The 19,244-nt window shown below is 48.6% G+C and overlaps 1 protein-coding gene and 1 non-coding gene across 2 annotated transcripts in view; one reads left to right on the top strand and one right to left on the bottom strand.

Annotated features, from left to right (window-relative positions):
• LOC130838110 (carcinoembryonic antigen-related cell adhesion molecule 7-like) overlaps nucleotides 1–16,464 on the top strand; it is a 38,423-nt gene extending 21,959 nt beyond the window's left edge. The window contains exon 8 of the mRNA XM_057710873.1: nucleotides 16,358–16,464. Coding sequence (XP_057566856.1) covers nucleotides 16,358–16,464 — 107 coding nt within the window. The remainder of the gene's footprint in view (nucleotides 1–16,357) is intronic.
• Nucleotides 13,914–14,038, bottom strand: LOC130839428 (U6atac minor spliceosomal RNA). The gene has a single exon (XR_009049830.1). It is a non-coding gene; the product is annotated as a U6atac minor spliceosomal RNA (small nuclear RNA).
• Nucleotides 16,465–19,244: the final 2,780 nt, after the last annotated feature.

Here is a 19,244-nt window from a genome sequence, read left to right as displayed (position 1 = left end):
CTTACACAAATATAGCCGGTCTGTGCATTAAGGCACAGAGCCCATAGTTCACAGCAATATTCTGCCAATGCCCAAGTATCATTTTCCCTGAGATGAGAGGTAAGAAAACTATCTGCAAAGCTTCACAACTTGATTTAGGTCTAAATTACTCTTTGTCCCACATGCACACAGTCTTGGATTAGACAAGGTCACACCTCTTGTAGTTCCTCATTGCTGCTGTAACAAATTACCACAAACTTAGTGGCACAAATCTACACAAATCAAGGCGTCAATACGACTCTGTTCTTTCTGGAGGCTCTACAGAAAGTTCGTTTCCTTGCCTTTCCGAGCTGTTAGAGGATGCCTGCTTTCCTTGGCTTGTGGCCCGTTCCTCGATTTTCAAAGCCAGCGGTGTGGCAACTTGAAGTCTCTCCATGTTCTGCTTCCATCATCACATCTCACTCTCTGGCTCTGCCTCTCCTGCCTCCCTCTTTCATTTATAAGGACCCTTGTGATTATACTGAGCCCAGCCAGATAACCCACCATAATCTCCCAGTCATGGGATCCTGGATTTCATCTGTAGGTTTCCTTAATCATGGGGCATATCCTTGGATTCTGGGCATAAGGATGTGGACACCCTTGAGAGGTCCTTTTTTGGTGTACACACCTCTCGAGGCCATGGTCATCATCTTTTTCACTACAATCTGCTCTGGGCAGCCTGAACTTTGTCATCCTGATGTGAGGTCAGGTCCTGCCATGATGTCCACCACACCCTCACTACCCCTGAGCCATGGAGACAGAAGCCAGTCTACACGTCCTGCAGCTCTCTCCAGCTCTTCCTTTCTAGCAATGCTCAATTTTTAAGAATGAAAAGAAAGCAGATGCAACTCAAAGACCACAGCTCCCAAGCCGCTGGGTAGCTGGTGTGCGTCAGCACCACGGACAGTGTCTCTGCTGTGCCCATCCCAGGGGCTGCAGCAGGGAGGACTCAATGAGAAGGGACTGCTGGAAATCCCGCCCATTTCTATTCTCTCTGTGAGAAAGATGCAACACGGCACAATGTTTTAAGGGATAACCCAGTTGGCTCTAATTTATAAATCGTGAACATCTTCTCCTGTCTGGACGTTAGCTGTAGGTACACCCGTGTCAACTCCCCAGGTGGGTATCCCTGCACCCAGAGGGTGTCCTCAGGGAGGGGGAGAACTTACTCTGGCCTCTCAGGGTACCTCCCTGCCTCTGAGAGTCAGACTACTGTCTTGTCCACAACATGGAGGCACTGTTTCATGATTAACTCCTGATCCTGAGTGCCTGAGCCTGGAGACACACCCGGCCTGGAGCTCCCCTGAGCAAAACCTCTTTTCCCCCAGGCCCCAGGTGAGCGCCCCCGCACCCCACCCCAGGCAGCAAGACTGAGCAGAGCTCTCGGGCCGCCCTCCCAGCTCCTCCAGGATGAGCCCTCAGCCTGGTGTCAGAGCCTTTGCAATCTGTCCATCCTTCCAGCAGAGCAAGATCCTCCTGAAGGACAAGTGGGGCACGAAGACCAATATGCAGGGTAGAACCCATCGCACAAGGCCTCCAACATTGGCCTGTGGGCTCCAGGGGAAGAGAAGGAACTAGGGCCCTCACAGTCACCCCCAGCTTCCTCCTCCCCATACCGGTCCCACTGACGGAGGCAACTCTGACACCTCAGACCCAGCCCCATACTTCCCAGGGGCTCAGGTCTAACCCATCCAGCATCCCAGCCAGTCATTCAAAACACTCAATTTACCCAGTGTAATGGTCACCTGGCTACTAGGGGGCCTCCCCTATCTTTCATGGGGACAGTCTCTTCTCATATCCCACATCTAAGCAGCCACATAGCTCCTCTGTGCCCTGTTGTGCACCCCCTTTTTCTGCCCTGGGTCAGCCCCATTTTCTCTTCTGGACACACACACAGCTCCTGTCAGGGGGAATTGAGGATCTGTCCCTCCATAAGTCCTTTGCACTCTGACCATGTGAACCCATGCTCAGTCCCATCTGACACCTCCCCTCACTATGGCCTTGGCTCGGAGTCCCTGGACACTAGGGTCCCCTTCATTCAACCGCAGAAGAAGGACAGCCATCATTGCCATGACATCCTCCGCCAAGGCGTGTGTCTAAAGAGAGTCACCAGGATACATGCCTGCAGGTCCACACATCTGAGCCATAGGTGTGTAGTGGTGTCCTCATCCCTCTCCTCCCTCCCTGATGTCAGTGGGCACCACAGGCTGCCTCACAATACCAGGCCCTCACCCCAGATCCATCCTGACCCTCTATATGGAGAGGTACTGGTTAAACAAGATATTAAGGGACTCCCAACCCTCAAGGACCACCCCAGACCTCAAGCCTCTTCATACCTACAGTGGGTACAGACACACATATCAAACGCCTGCTCATCCATCCAGCCCTTAAGTTCAACTGCAAGTTCAAAGCTTCAGCCAGGATGACTTGCTTCCTGGCTTTGGTCATGCAGGAAACTTCCAGCCATTGCGTTGCCTGCAGCACCCTCCCTCCCCTTCCTTATCAGCCCAAACCTACCTTAATGTCCACCTGACTTACTCCAAACTCGTTAGCTACCTGCTCCCCTCAGTCTTTCCCAAGTCTCTTCATGGACCTGCTGATCCCTCCTAGAACCTCTACCAGTCAATACTCAGCCTTGGGTGGTGTCACAGGCTCTGCAGGGGTCACCTGTGCCCAGGTGCAACACCTGTGGAACCATGATTTTTAGAGGGAGCAGCAGAGGGAGCGGCTTAGGGCATCTCAGAGCCCCCTGGCATCTGGTCAACCACAGCGACACAACCAGAGCGCTTACTGAAAAGATGAATGCAAGGATGGTCAAGAGGATAAAGGAGGGATGGGGTGTGTGCAGATAGATGGACATATGGACACATGTGCTTTCTACTCACAGAATTAGTCCATAAAAGAGAGGATGTTAGAAAAAAACATTTTCCTATCCTCCTGATAGGGTTGCAGCTTAGTACGTACAATGACATTGGCTTTTTAATGTTCGATGTGCACATGCATTGACCAGCACCCCAGTTCTAGGAGCACCCTGATCTGGGAGCTCAGAGAAGGAAGGATACGCCTGCCTTGTCTCTGCTGAGTCCACTGACCAGCCCCAGGCCTGGCACAGGGAGCTTCACACCTGTGTGCCAGATGAATGAGCTCCTGGATCACACTCCACATGGGCAGAGATGTGTGTGTGAGGATGTGCACTGCTGAATTGATGGTCAGTGTGAAAAGCGGGGTACACGCGAGTTGCTGTGCCAGACAAAATTAACTAAAACAAATTTACAGTGAAATCACGCATGTGGCAGAGCAGGTCCTGAGCCTGTTGAAAATCAATGTTGAAATGGTGTTCTGGATCTTTGAGAAATAAAGACATTAGAAGAAGGACTGGGGTCTTCCTAGGTGGTGCAGTGGTTGAGAATCTGCCTGCCACGGCAGGGGACACGGGTTCGATCCCTGCTCCCGCAAGATCCCATATGCCACGGAGCAATTAAGCCCGTAATCCACAACTACTGAGCCCATGTGCTGCAACTACTGAAGCCCACACACCTAGAGCCCGTGCTCCACAACAAGAGAAGCCACGGTAATAAGGAGCCCGCGCACGGCAACCAAGAGTAGCCCCCACTCACCACAACTAAAAAGAAAGCCAGGGCACAGCAAAAGAGACCCAACACAGCCAATAAAATAAATAAATAAATTTATTTATTTATTTATTTATTTAAAAAAAAAAAAAAGAGGAAGAAGAAGGCCTGGGGCTTCTGTGGTGGTGCACAGGTTTAGGATCCGCCTGCCAATGCAGGGGACACGGGTTCAAGCCCTAGTCTGGGAAGATCCCATATGCTGCGGAGCAACTAAGCCTGTGTGCCACAACTACTGAGCCCACACACTGCAACTACTGAAGCCTGCGCGCCTAGAGACCGTGATCTGAAGCAAGAGAAGCCACTGCAATAAGAAGCCACTGCAGAGCGATGAAGAGTAGTCCCTGCTGCCTGCAACTACAGAAAGCCCGCGCCCAGCAGCAAAGACTCAACACAACCAATAAAATAAAAGATAAATAAATAAATGAAATTATTAAAACAAAAGAAGAAGAAAAAGAAGACCCAACAACTTCTGAATGACATTTAATTCTAAACTTCCCTCAGCCTGTAAGTAGACACTGATTCATCACAGCCACCCCACACACGAGGCTTCCACATTTGAGTTTGGGTAGGTAAACATGCGATGTGTGTCATCCTTTTTGAATTTGTAAGCACATAACCATCTGCACTGTGTTCACTCATCCTGAGGCTGTGACTTTGCCTGCAGAACTGTTGCTGATATACATTTGTCCAAACCCATGCAATGTACAGCACCAAAGTGAACCCTAATGTGAACTATGGAATCTGGGTGCTTTTCATGTGTCCATGTAGGTTTATCAGCTGGGAAAATGGCCCGTCTGGTGTGGAATGTTGAATGCTGGGGAGGCCCTGCACTTATGGGTAGTGCGTATCCAGGGAAATTCTGCACATTTCTCTCACTATTGCTGTGAAACTGAACCTGCTCTAAAAATTAGTCTTTGGAAAACAAAACTCCTTGACACCATTCTCGCCCAAGTTTGAGGAAGATGGAAATTCACCCTCTGAACCTTCAACTTTCAAAAGGGAAACATAAACAAAAGAATCTAACACTCATATTAGAATGCAAAGAAACCATTAGTTCTTCATAAGTCAGTTACTAGAACTATTGACTGCATTTTAAAGACTTTGCTCACTATGGCATAGACCATATGACTCTAAGTTGTCAGGGTTTCTGGAAATCCCAAAACCTCTCTGTCCATGTGAGCAAACACATAGAGGGCAGCAGTGAGAGAGCAAGGCTGACAGGTAACCCTAACTGCTCTGGGCTGGACACACACAAATCAGGATCAGACATAAGAGCTTGGACGTCCTTAGCCAACTCTATTAACCCCAGCCAGCACAGTTGACTGCACCCAGGAGTGGAGGCCAGCCCGCTATAGCGGGCTGTGGACCTGTTGCCTGTCCAGCCCCACACTCTACCACCACTCCCGAGACAATCTCCCTGTCCCCTCCCTGCATGCGAAGCACAGGGTATGACCCTCTCATCTCCCAGGCCCTCAGCTTAGTTGTGAAAGACTGGAAGGCAGGGAGCCTCTAAATGACACACCCACAATTCTGTTGGTTCTGGAAGGAGCTGGAGACCAGGTGACCAGATCACTAGCAGAGACCCAAGGAGCTCATCTTCTCTGAAGAGAGGTTGGGAGACTAGAGGTGAGACGGGGGACAGGGACACTGAGTCCAGGGCTAGGATGCTTGACCCCTGATGTTTCTTCTGCTAAAAGAATCTCCAGTCAGGCGTCCCTAGGGAAGCTCTGCCTTTCCACATTGAAGCCCAGGTCCCCTGAGGGGGACAGAGGCAGGGGAATTCCCCAGAGGGAGGGAAGAGGAGGCCCCAGCACCATCCCTGGTCTTCTGATTCCATCTGGCCCTGGCCCATTGCAAAGTTACCACTGGGGTCAGAAGAGCAAAGAAGAATGAAGAATGAAGCCTTCTCCACATGACCCCTCTGGCACAGGGAGGACACAGGGATGTTTCTCCTCCCTTCTACTTCCAGATGTTCCAGTCCTGCCCCACGGCCATGAATGTTTCATTGGATCCCCTTCTGCGGACAGAAATTGGCCTGGTATCAGCACAAATCAGAACTGGATGAAATCTTGGTGGGGTATGTAAGACAAATTCTTGAATGAGAGAGGTTGGAAATTCAAGAGTGGGTCGTGATTCAGCACTAAAATGATATGGAAACACCTGACAAATGCCTGAGATGTCTTAGGAGAAAACCTACCTGGGGTAGTAACTTGCCCTTCTACACTTCCCTCATTGTCCACAAGAGGGCAGCAGAGCTCCCCCAAGCGGGAGCCTCCCCAGGGAGGCTCACCCCCTTCCCCTTTAGCATCTGCCACCACCCAACAGGGTCTGACCCTCACCAGCCTCACGCAGTCCATGGTCCTCCTCGCTCTCCCAGTTGCCCACACGGGACGCTGTCAGCTTCTCCACCCAGCCAGGCCCACCTGAAGGCCAGGCCCTCCTCAGACAGCTCCTCCCTCTGAGGCCCCTGTCCTTCTCTGCTGAAAGTCTGCTCACACTTCAGGTCTCAGTCAAAAGGTCACTTTCTCAGAGGTGCCCTCCATGACCCCCAGTCCAGCTGAGACCACATTACAGGCTCTGGATGCACCAGACCCTTCCCTTCATGGTCCTTCCCTCCATTATAACTAGCTCCTTTATTCCAGGATTTTCTCTGAGTGCCTGTCTCTCTCTCACAAGATCAAGTCTGTGAGCCCAGGGCCCAAGTGTGTCCTGTTCTCTGTGGAGTCCAGGACACAGCCCAAATCTGACATGTCACACATGCTCAGTAAATACTCCTTAAGTGGACGAGGGAATCCACGTAACAGAAGCCTCTCCCCCACAGTGTGATATCTAAAGAGCAGAGGTTTCCTGTAGACACAGGGACACTGGTATCACCCTGTGGGAGACCTGTAACTGCCCACCGCTGCTCAAGGATGAGCCTTTATTCCTCCTGGATTCGGGACAGAGGACAGGGGCTTCCTGTCCATGAGGAGTCAGACTCCCACTCATTCCCAGAAATTCACACCCCCTTCCATCTCTACCTTGTGAGACACTTCTAGCCTCCCTGGAGGGCTGCGGCCAGCACCCCAAGTCCTTCCTCTTCTCACAGAGACCTGACCTGGCACCAACTCTGGATCCTCCATCCCAACTGGAGTCACCACAGGGGAAGAGGGAGCCCAGCATGAACTCAAAGGAATCATGAGGGATTGGAGGGATTGGCAGCTCCTCATCCCAAAGGTCCCTGATCATTGAGGACTCCTGGGTATAGTCCCCTGCAGACATAGCCCCCTAAGGCATCCAGGGGAAGGAGGGGCATTTCCTGTGCAGGATGGAATAGGGGAACCCAGCATCTACAGTAGCTCCATCTCAGAGGTTCTAAGGTCCGTTGGGGGCCTCCCCTCCCCTAACAGAGGAAACCACAGGCTCCCCTGATGGAGTCTCTAGGTGGAGCTGCCCCAGGTCCTGAGTCCTGTGGGGAGGCCAAGAGCAGATGACTGACAAGGACACAGCTGACTTGGGTGAGCCCCCAGTGCTGTGAGGGAAGGAAGCACAGGGCCTTCTGGGTGCAGCCCACAGGCCGCCACCCTCTCCAAAAAGCCTCAAGAGACCCCCTCACTGGTCCCTTCCTTTGAAGCCTCAGGGACAGAGAGCACCTCTTGAGGCACATGTCCACCTGAGTGGACAGTTTTCCTGCCACTGGACCAGGAGTCCTCTGGACAACACCAATTCTCTCCCTGCGCTAACCCTGTACTGGGGAGTCAGGAAGCCTCGGAACCCATACTGACCAGGACCCAGGTCCCTCAGTCTGGAGGGCAGACCCCACCTCTGCCCTGGGCTCAGGGTCAGCTCACACCCTTTGAAGCCTGGTCAGCACACCTGGTGCAGCCCCTGACATTGGCCCCAGGTCTGCTCATGACCTCCAGGGGGTGACAATGGGCCATACAGACAACACATAGGAAATGAACAGGTGAGCTTGGCTTTGCGTAGGAGGTGGAGGAGGAGCCTGGTTTCCATCCCTCCCTCTAACAGACCCTTCTGGGCCCCTCCTGTGTGCCTGTTCTATCCCGCCCACTCCTTCTAGGGGCCTAGGAGCACCCTGCCATGCCACCTCCCACTCCCTGCCTGGTGCCACCCATGGAAAGTTCAGGGTGAGCACAGGAAAATCAGCCAGGCTGAGGACACAGGGCTCCCAGTAATGTCAGTTACTGGACAGTTTCTGAGCCCAGGCACAGCCAACAGACATGAAGAGGGAGGGTGTCCCTGAAAACCTCCTCTGAGGACTAAGGGGCCCACAGCCACCCGACCTCCCAACACCACCATCCTCTCTGCCCAGGACACACAGGAAACCTTTCCCTTAACACCTGGGAACTGCAGCTCCTTCTGACACCCGGTCCTGGGTCTCTGTCCTTAGAAACAGACACCAGGCTGGTGACACTCAAAGTGGAGGTCAGGTCCCCTGACCAGTTGTCACTCAGCTCACCCTTTTCTCAGCTCCAGAGGCATCTGTGACCTTCCTGTTGGGAGTAAATCCAACCTTCCCAGATATTTGAGAACACTGGCAAGGCCCCGGGCGCCCAGCTGGGTTTCTGTGTCACAAAGGGAAATTATCACCAGGGTCTCTGTGTGGTGCTGACAGACCCCAGACCAGAACACAGCAGACGCCAACGCTGGGTGGGCGGGGGGTGGCCTCTCAGGTGACAGGAGCCCCAACAGCCTTGCTGTTGAAAGTGAGCTCCACAGCCCACTATGATCAGCATCGCCGGAGAGCTTGTTAGATGCAGGCTCTGGGGTCCACCCCACACCTGCTGAGGCAGACTCTGCATTTTCACATGTTCTTCTGGCTCCGAACAGGATTGGGGAGAGTCCTCCCCGCCCCTCCCCGCCCCTCACATTACGGGGTCCCAGCCAGGCTGGGCATGCATATGAGCTGGGCAGCTGCCAATGCAGCATTTCTAAGGTGTCACCTGGGCCTTCACGGTCTTCATGAAGTTCCACAGGTGATTCTCATGCACGTGGTGGATGACACCCCTGTGCCAAGCATTCCTGATGCGCCCCCTCCCCCCAGGCTACTGCTCTGAAGGGAAGGGCCAGAAGGAGGTGACAGGGCTGTGGGGGAGGCTGAGTGTGCATCCTGATCCAGAGCAGAGGGGACCCCAGGACCCGGACACCCCAGGGCTGTGCTTGTCCAAACAAGCCTGTGTGTGTGTGTGTGTGTGTGTGTGTGTGTGTGTGTGTGTGTGTGTAGAATCACTGCTAAAGAGGGCAGAGGACTCGGCAGTGTCCAGGGAATAGAAATACAGACAGAAAGGGAAGGAGGGCACTAGGGAGGAAAGGCTGAGAGGGGAGGGAGAGGGAGGGTCCTGGGCTGAGACTCCGCCCCCAGCCCATGTGACCCAGAGAGGTGCTCCTGCCCCAGGAAGAGGCCCAGCACAGAGGGAGGAAGGACAGCAGAGCTCACACATCAGACAGCAGTGCTTGTGAGTGTTTCTGGAGCTGAAGCTCTTCTCACAGAGGGAGGGACACAGCAGACAGCAGACACCATGCAGCCCTCCTCAGCCCCCGCCCGCAGAGGGTGCATCCCTTGGAACAGGCTCCTGCTGACAGGTGAGAGGGGACAATTTTCAGGGAGTGGACAGAGGTGGGAGAGCAAGAGACTGGCTGGGGTCTCTGGGGGCGACAGGGCTCTGAGAGGGGCCAGAGGGCTTCTGTTCGTATCTGAGAGAGAGGACAGGGGACCAGGTTATGATGGGGGGACGGGGCTGAGTAACAGGAAAATCTTAGTGAACTCGAATTGGTGAGGGGCAGGGAAACCTCAATTACTATGGGTTTTACAAGTTATTCTTCACTGAGCAGTAATTGTTGGAAACTGATGACATTGATAATTTATGTCAGGGTTAAGCCTGGAAAAAACGTAACCAGGCACACTCACCATTGTTCATACCCACCACCATTAGAAACTGAGGAATAATCACCAGGCTATGGAGGCCCTGGGAATACTCATTCCTTCATCTCCAGGTTTTCGGGTACAAGAATATGAGACAAGTCCCTGCCCTTACAGAGCTCACGTTCTATGGGGATGAAGACAGACAAGCAAAGAGATCTAGAGTGTGCAGACAGATGCTGACAAGTATCATGAAGGAAACAGAGCAGGGAAAGGTCAGAAAGTGAAGACCAGGGTCTTTAGAGCAGGTGTCAGGGAGGGCAGCTCCCAACAGGCCCCTGAGTGTGAGCAGGCTGTGAGGGCAGCCAGGGAGTGAGCCAGGGAGACACCTGCGGACACGGGGGAAATAACAAGCTCAGAGGGGCTGAAGTAATGGGGGTCATGCTGCTGACCTTGAACCAGTAGGAGACACACATACACACACATACGATAGAAAAACACACACCAAGGCTGAGGGATAAAGAGACCTGTTTAGGGCTCAGGGCCCCATTTTCCATCCCAACACATAGGCCAAAATATTAATTCATTTGTCTGTCTTCCTTCCTAGTCTCACTCTTAACCTTCTGGAACCTGCCCACCACGGCCCAACTCACTATTGAATCGGTGCCCTTCATTGCTGCAGAAGGGATGGATGTTCTTCTACTTGTCCACAATGTGACAGGGGATCTTCTAGGCTATATCTGGTACAGAGGAGAAAGGGTAGAGGACAACCAACTAATTGCAGCATATAGAATAAACATTAGTGCAAATGCCACTGGGCCTGAACACAACTGGCGAGAGACAATATACCCTAATGGATCCCTGCTGTTCCAGAACATCACTCAGAATGACACAGGATACTACACCCTGCTCATTGTAAAAAATGATTTACAGACTGAAAGAGTAACCGGACAACTCCGCGTATACCGTGAGTGATTCCTCTCTGACCTCTGGTGTTGGGTGGGGTGAATTCTATTCACACACAGACGATTGACAGGCCTGGACTGTGCCTCCATCTCCCTCTGCATTACTCCTGAATTGGGATTCAGGGCATTTAATGCAGGACACACACACAGAAAAAAACTTCAAAGGATCAGGGTCCAGAACCTGGAGTCCGTAGGCATTCTGTGCAGAAACAAGGACCAGTGTGATAGGAGTAACTAAGCAGAGGGAGATCAGTCCCATTCCAACTGCCTGGGCTGCTCCCTGTGACCATGACCCTGAGGATGACCCTATAGGACTCAGTAGGTGCCTGGCCTGAGGGCCTCTGGGATCCCCACAGAGAATCTCAGCCCTAGGAAGCCCCTCCCCAGACCCTGTCCCAGGGCTTCTGCCTCCAGTGACCCGAGAGAATCTGTGCCACTGTTGGGTTTTGGCCTCCTGGGCAGGGCTGACTGGGAGCAATGATTTCCCAGCTGCCTGAGTCCAAGGCTTCTGAGCTTGTCACCAGCTGCGGCTCAGTCCCAAGAGCCACATCTGAATAGGGGTGGAGCCTGTTCCTTCACCTGAGACTCAGCACGGGAAAGCAAGGCACGCTAGATCCCCAGGTTCTTAGCTGATCACCTGGGGGACTAAGGAGACTCCAGAGGAAGGTCAGTGTCCCCAAGAAGGAACTAAGGAGAGAAGATGCCCCTGGCAGCTCCTTGCCCACCAGGGAGCCCTCTCCTGTGGTTACAAACAGTGATAGTTTATTTGACAACTCCTCTATGCCCAGCTTTATGTCGTTAATTATGAATGATTTAAGGTTAATGCAGTAGGCAGACAACACGCCAGTCCAGAGACAACTTACCATTTATACTATTTTACTGAAGGGAAACTGAGGTACAGGGGGATGCAGTCACCAAATCAGAGTCACACAGACCATGACTGGCCAATCAGAGTCACGCCAAGATCACAGCCCCACCCTCCCCTCCACCCCAGGGGCCTTATTGTGCATCTAGGAACCCAGAAACCGGCTGTTGGTTCACATCCTTTCTTTTGGGGCATCCCCAACTCAGAGGGAGAGAGTGTGACCTGAGAAGTGAACACAAGTAGAGAAATAATTCTGTTTATTCTAGAATTAAATTTCCCACATCAGTGATCACAGTCAGTGACAGGGATATCCAGCCTCCCCTCCTCAGGTAGCTGATGCAGAAGCTTCTTGCACTGAATTAGAAATCACTTGTTCCTGGATGTGTTGGGTGCCACTCCCTCTGGAGTAACGTGGAAAGGACTTGGTTTCCTCACTCTCCAATCTACACCTGCAACCACCACAGGGCCTAACTGGTAACAAATTCTCAATTTTTCTTTGATGAAGGAAGGATGGAAGGAATAAAAATGAATGAATGATCTATAATCTCTTTAGGCACTGGAATCTGATCTGAATGCAGAGTCCTAGGAGGTTCTGGCCACACCTGTTGCCTGTCTCTCCAGGGATGGGATCCATGTTCCACCCTCTGACCACCTGCCCCTAAAGCACGCTGGGAGCTGTGCTGTGGGGCTGCCCAGCCGTGGGAGGGTTTCCAGGGCGGCAGAGGTCCTGCTTCTGGGCAGTGGAGGGGCTCTGGGATCTTTGGATCTTTGAAGTCACTTGTAACCCCCACTTTGAAGTCACTTGTAAATGGACATTTCTCACTGTCTCTGCTCCTTCCATGTCTCTCATCATCCTCTTCCTTCATGCCAGACAGGACTGGCCCTGCTCTGCACAGCTCCCCCACGCTTAAGCCTTCCACCGATATTTCCCCAAATGGCTGACTGCCCTGTTCCTGTCCTGCTAACATTGTGGCCAAGCCAACCCTCCCAGGCAATAGTAAAGGACACAGAAATCAGTGGGAGCAGCAGCCTCTGCGAGGCTCCAACACGAGCCAGTTTCCCCAGGTCACCAGGAGAATGAGCTTCTGCTGTCACCATCCTGTGATGGGAGAAACACATTAATGTCTCAGACTCAGAGTGATGGAAAATGAGGGGTGGCTATGGTTGGAAGTTTTTCAAACAAGATTGTACCAGGCTCAGAGGATACTGTAACCATGTACATATAGACCAGGAGACTGGACAGGGCTGTCCTCATTCCCTAATAAGTTACTTAACAAGAATTAAATGCCTTCCCTTCTTTGTGTAAAGTTCCCTTGGTCCCACAGATACACAGGGATGGCAAGACTGTCTTCCTTAACATACACAGAAGCACATATACATAGGGATGGGACCTGAACTTTTTAGAGCCAAAGAAAGTTCTAGGAAAGGGTCAAAAAAAGTTCACAGGAAAAATTTTACTTGATAATGAGGATGCTGGACACATGGGTTGAGAAGATACTTCAGAGATTCTAGGGGAAAGGTTAGGGGTCATTCTGAGGTATCTGGAGGTGAGAGAGGAGGTGTAGCCATCTCCATACAGATCATCAATGAAGAGAGACCCATGGCCTTGTTTACAGGGTCAGGGCCATCCTCTGGGTCACCTTTACAGAGCTCACTGGGCCCCGGGAGTGGCTGAGATCTCTGAGGAAGGAACGTGGCCCCAGGACCCTGACCTCAGTCAGTCACTTTCTCTGTCTCTCCACAGGCATACTGGTACAGCCCTCCGTGCAAACCAATAAAAGCATAGTCACAGAACATAAGGACCCCGCCATCCTGACCTGCCACACAAATGACACAGGGATCACCATCTCCTGGTTCTTCAATGGCCAGAATCTACTGCTCACAGAGAGGATGACGCTGTCCTGGGACAACAGCACCCTCACCATAGACCCCGTCAGGAGGGAGGATGCCGGGGATTATCAGTGTGAGGTCTCCAGCCTGGGCAATTCCACCAAAAGTGACCCCCTCAGGCTGGATGTGAAATGTAAGTGACCACTTGCCCCATGCTGTATCTTTCTGGAAGGATTACTCTACCAATGGTGTGCAAAACGGATAGAGGTCACAGCAGGCAAAATATCAGTTAAGAGACTATTACAGTAAGCAGAATGGCAAAATCGTAATAGCTCCCTCTCTGAAAAAAATACAGTTAGTTTCTAATCCTGGGTCCGGCATTTACTCTGTGATCTCGCACAAGATTTTTTTTTCTTTACATGGTAAAAAAATATATGTAAGATTTACCATTTAAATAATTTTTAAGTTTATAGCTCAGTGGCATTAAATACATTCATATTGTTTTGCAATCATTACCTGTATACATCCACTATACTCTGGTGAGTATTCTCATCTAAACAATATTATCTTCCAACCCATGAACACTTTCCATTTATTTATGTTTTCTTTAATTTCTTTTACTATATTTTTTCCTTTAAAATTTTTTTTTAGCTTTTCTGTGTGCAAGTCTGTCAGCTCCGTGGTTAATTCCTAAATATTTTATTCTTATTTATGTTGTTATAAATGGAATTTTTTTTTTTTTTTTGTAAAAACAGTGGTTAGATTCCACAAAGCAGGTGGAAATGCCTTAACTGTATGCGTTTGTCAGGCTGGAGGGCCTCTTCCATCCTTGGCAAGGGGAGTGCTAATCTTCTCTCCTTTCATACAACACATAAAGAGAAGTTTTTAAATTCCCTTTTCATATCGTTCATCATTCATGTATAGAAATACAACTGTATTTATGTGTTGGTTTAGTATCCTGCAGCTCTGCCAAATTTGTTTATTAGTCCTAACATTTTTTTGTGAGATTTTTTAGGGTCTTCTATATAAGGTCATATCTTCTGCATACAGTTAATTTTGCTTCTTCATTTACAATTTTGATGTCTTTTATTTCTTCTTTTTTTTTTTTTGCCTCATAGTTGGCATCCTTATCTTTTTCTTGACCTTATCCTTATCTTGTTCTTGTTCTTAATCTTAGCAGAAAAACTTTCAGGCTTTCACATTTAGAATGATGTTAGATACACATTTTCACATGTGACCTCTATTATGTTGCGGTGGTTTCCTTCTATTCTGAGTTGGAGTGAAAGGTTTTTTAGTCTGAGTTTTTACAGTGAAAGAATTTTGAATTTTGTCTACTTCTTAAACTGATTTAATAAACTTTGTTGTTATAGGTCTATTCATATTTCCATGTTTTTGTGATTCCACCATGGTAGCTTTTGCATTTTTAGGGGTTCGTCCATTGCACTGAAGTTATGCAATTTGCTGGCATACAATTATTCCTAGGACCCCTGTAATTCTTATTATTTCTTGAGAATTGGTAGCAATGTTCCCACTTTCATTTCTGATTTTAGTAATCTGAATCTTCCCTTTTTTTCTTGATCAATCTAGTTAAAGTTTTGTCAATTTTGTTAATCTTTTTTGAAGAACCAATTTCCAGTTTTAACAATTTTTCTCTATTATTTTTCTATTCTCTATTTTATTTATCTCCACTCTAATTGTTATTATTTCATTCCTTCTGCTAGCTTACAGTTTGGTTTTTTCTTCTTTTGCTAGTTCCATAGGTTGTAAAGTTCGGTTGTTGATTTGAGATCTTTTAAGATCTTTCTTCTTCTTTAATGTAAGCATTTATGATTATAAACTTCTTACACAAGATTCTTAACTTCTCTGAGCCTCAGATTCCTCCACTGAAAATTGCAATAAATGTCTCTGCTTCATGGCATTGTTTCAGAGATTTAAAGTACCATTCAGTTAAACCCTTAGTGAAATGCCACACACAGAGGAAATGTTCCATAAATAGTAGATGCTATTATTAATACTATTACCATTAGGCTTTATGAAATCAGGTACTCCTAGAGGCAAGGACTGTCTGACTCTAGATCCACCTCTTATTAGCTATATGATTTCGGTTATGGTTTTTCACCACTGGAAGCCTCAGGTTCTTCATCTGTTAAGTGGAAATAATGTCAATCTGGCAGGGTTATTATATGCATCAAATGAGATATATGTAACGTATATAGCATAGAGCCTGGCACATAACTACCTCATAACAATAGCTAACATCAGTATTAATCTTCAGATTTGAGTTGACTGGTGAGGGCAACAGAAATAAAAAGAAGCAGATGCAAAAAAAAGTATTATATATGGGGAGGAGGGAAGGCATAACACAAAAGACCCACAGGAACATGGTACTGACCAAATATGGGAGAGAAAAAAAAAAAGAATTTGACTGCAAAATTTCATGTCTGGTATGATAGTTTTCATCCTAGAGATAGAGCCAAGATGGGATTAGACATACAAACATTTTTTGAGGAAAATGCCTGTGAAGGAAAGTGGAGCAGGAGTGGGAGGAGCTTGGGAGGGTCCTCAGACCACGATGCATATCTCACCCCTGTGAAAAAGAAAGAGAAGGAAGGAAGTTTTATAGCGCCATGCAGTCTTAAAGTGTCTGCAAAGCTGATGGGGGTCCTTGAGCTAAAGTCACCCAAGGAGGAAGATCATTTCTCACAGAATTGGGATTGATATCATATCCTTACTAGGAGCCTATGTGAAGGGTGGTCTCTGGGCAAAGGGGCAGTGAATTCAGAGGACCCTCCATCAATAAATCCCTAACACAAGACACCTGAGAGGTACATATTCATAGCTGCCACAGCTGGTACTCAGAGAAAGATGCAACCATGAGTAGGTGGGAACTTATACAAAAATGGCCATCAGCCCTTCTTACATTTCCAAAGCCTTCAAAAATACCTGTGTGCAGAAAGGTCAGATTGGAACTGAGGCAAATCTGACCACCAACCTAGAAATACACTGACAGAAAAAAAATCACAAGGATATAGTCAGGTAATCACCACACAACAACTTTCAGAAATACAGAAAATGTATTCCTTGAAGGCACAAGAAGAGACTACTTCATGTTAATAGTTGTTTCACAGAGCACCTCCCACTGTACAATAATGTCACCTTCATTCATTCTTCTCTTTTCTTTCCATAACAGCCCCTTCAACTGGCCTCTCAGGTGGTGCTATTGCCGGCATCGTGACTGGAGTCCTGGCTGGTGTAGCTCTGATAGCAGCCCTGGTGTATTTTCTGTGTATGAGATAGACTGAAGGGTATGATGCCTTTCCTCATGTTCTGCTTTCTCTGAGGCTAACCGTCATGCTTGGGAGAGGGAAGGAGACTTCTCTGTCTCTGACCTGGATATACTCCTCATTCCTCCTAAAGCCCTGCTTCTTGGCTCTAATTCTTATGGGGCTCTTCCTCCCTGGTCTTCATGCTTCCTGTGTGTCACTCTCTCTCAGACGTGATTATTCCCAAACCCCATCTGGTTTAGGGGAAGCAGAGTCCATTATGTCCCTCTGTCCTCAGTCAGGGAAGCCAAAGTCCAAGAAGGAAAACTAAAGAGGAAACGAAAGGAGAAGCAGGAGGAAGGGAATCTTGTGCTCTGTTGACAGTAGTAGCACAAGGAGTAGCAGGAGGAGGGAGGGATAGGACAGGAAGAGAACCTAAGAAAAGCAGAAACAACAAAGGCCACTTGGGAAATAAGTAAACTGAGGAGAAAAAGAAAAACAAAACAGCATCTACCTACAAAAGGGGAAAGGTATCAGGGTAGAAATAGGCTCAGAAGCAGTTGATATAAATGGCCCTAAATGTGAACAGCCAGTAAATGGGAGAAGAGTAAACACTAGAATGGATGATAAGTAGATTGCAGAAGGAGGTCCTTGGAGAAAAGAGGACCAACCAAGGTATAAATGAACATTGAGGAGCCCCAAGGAATCATGCTGACAGTGTCCTTCCTAATTCAAGATGCAAAGACCCTATGCCTGGGAATGGCAGTCACAGTGTCTGATATTTACTTCTGGCAAGTGACTAGCAAGATCTCACAGAGCACAAATCCTCAGACCACAACCACAGTAAGTAAACTCACTCACTCATTTGAGAGCTGATATGTTCCAACACATGCCCTGCCCTAGCAGGGACCCTGGATTCCCAAACATCTCCATACCTTCTGAATTATTAGAGGGGATCTCAGTTTCCCAACCTTAATTTGGCACAGGTTCTCGCACCCTTCATAGCCATGTAAGATTCGCCTGAGTCACTCACCTTCCTGGGCCAGGCAAGCCAGGCAGGCCATGAGATGGACATGTCTCCAGGAGCCATTTCCTCATCCTTCCTCCTTCCCCCTCCTGCCTCTATTACGGATGCGGGCATCTCCTCTGATGAGACTTTCCCTGCCTTTGGTGCCCTGGGTGCTGTGGGACTCAGTGTCCATCCGTGCCACTGTAGCCTGTTGCTGAGACGTGCACCTGGGCAAAACTCAGGCCTTGTGAACTGGAAGAAATCTTCAGAAGTGCACTGAGGCCTCCCCCCACCTCCTTGGTCTAATGCCCTGGGGTCTGGACCACAGACTGAGGGAAGTGAATTCCTTAAGTCTTAATCATGGGCCACCTCCCCACCCCACCCTCTCCCCACCTGCCACCTCCTTCAGCTAGAAGTACTACAGCTTAGGAACACCACGTTCTGAGGCCATGAGTAAGCTCTGCATTTTAATGGGTTGGTAACTCTTCTTTTGCTTCCCCAGGTCAGGGCCACCTAACAAGGTAAGCACAGCCAGGTTCACTGGCTCCTTTTCTCATAGAAATATCTCTGTGTAGAATGGGTTATTCTTGAAGACACAAATGGAAGATTAAGTTTGGATCAAAGTTCTTCACTGCAGCAACAAACAAAGAAGTATTGGTTAATCACTCCCAAAGGTCTAACTCATGCAAGAATGTTGACTTTGGAATTTTTCCCATCCTGTGTTTTAATCCTGGCTGTGACCTTGAGCAAGTAACTTAACCTCTGTGATCCTCAGCATTGCCCTCGGTAAAATGGGCATGCTGCCAACTTCTAAGAGAAGGTCAAGGAATTCAATGTCATAACAAATGTAAAGCACCCAGCACAATGCTCTGCTCAAGGAAGGCACTAGATCAGTCTCCTTCCTCTGCCTCCCATCCGACCCTGCTCTTACTGTCGAATGATAATTTCCATTCTAATGGGTCTGAGGTCTTAGTTCCTTTATTGTCTATTAATTTTACTGAATTTTTCTCATCTTAACCAACAGTAGAATACACATATAGACTGAAAAGTGCTTAAATCACATTTTAACAATCTATGAATTTTCAGGAGTTGAACAACCCATGTAAGCAGCACCCAAATCAATAAATAAAACACATCATCCTCCCCAAAAGACCTCCAGTTACTTCCCTTCAGAGAGTAAGCACTATCCTCACTTCCAATGCACTAGATCAGTTTCCCTGATTATGCTCTTACATAAAGGAAAGACACAGTGTGTCCTTACCTGTGTCTGGCTTCTTTCATTTTGTGAGATTCATCGATCCTGTTATGTGCCTTTTGTGCTTAATTTATTCTCATTGCTGTATCATCATATTCCACGGTAGAATTCCATAATTTATCTCTTCCCATGATCATTCAACGGGATGTTTAGCAAACAGAGAAAATGGGTAATAAAAGGCCTTTTTGAAGGTAAATGTTTCAAAGTGGTGAAAACATATGGTGTTGAACACACTGGACAAGGTGAGGCCTGGCCTGTGACACTGACTAAATTGACTGCTGTTCATGCCTTTCAGATTGATGAAGTTGCATATTCTTCCCGGAACTTCAATGCCCAGGAATCAAAGAAACCAACTTCAACCTCCCCATCCCCAGCATCCAGAGAAACAGTTTATTGAGAAGTACAAGAAGAAGAAGAAACAATGCAAGAAAAGAACAAGATGTAGTTCTCACTGCCCTACTGTCTTATTCCAAGCTTCTCATCCCCATCCCTAGGAGATCCCTTTGCTCTCAGGGAAAATGGGAAGCGTGTCTTTCCCCCTCTTAACCCC

This window comes from Hippopotamus amphibius, chromosome 16 (genome assembly GCF_030028045.1).
Source record: "Hippopotamus amphibius kiboko isolate mHipAmp2 chromosome 16, mHipAmp2.hap2, whole genome shotgun sequence".
NCBI classification, from domain to species: Eukaryota; Metazoa; Chordata; class Mammalia; order Artiodactyla; family Hippopotamidae; genus Hippopotamus; species Hippopotamus amphibius.
Note: the sequence above shows the minus strand (reverse complement) of the source record. Positions and strands in the feature narration are given on the sequence as shown.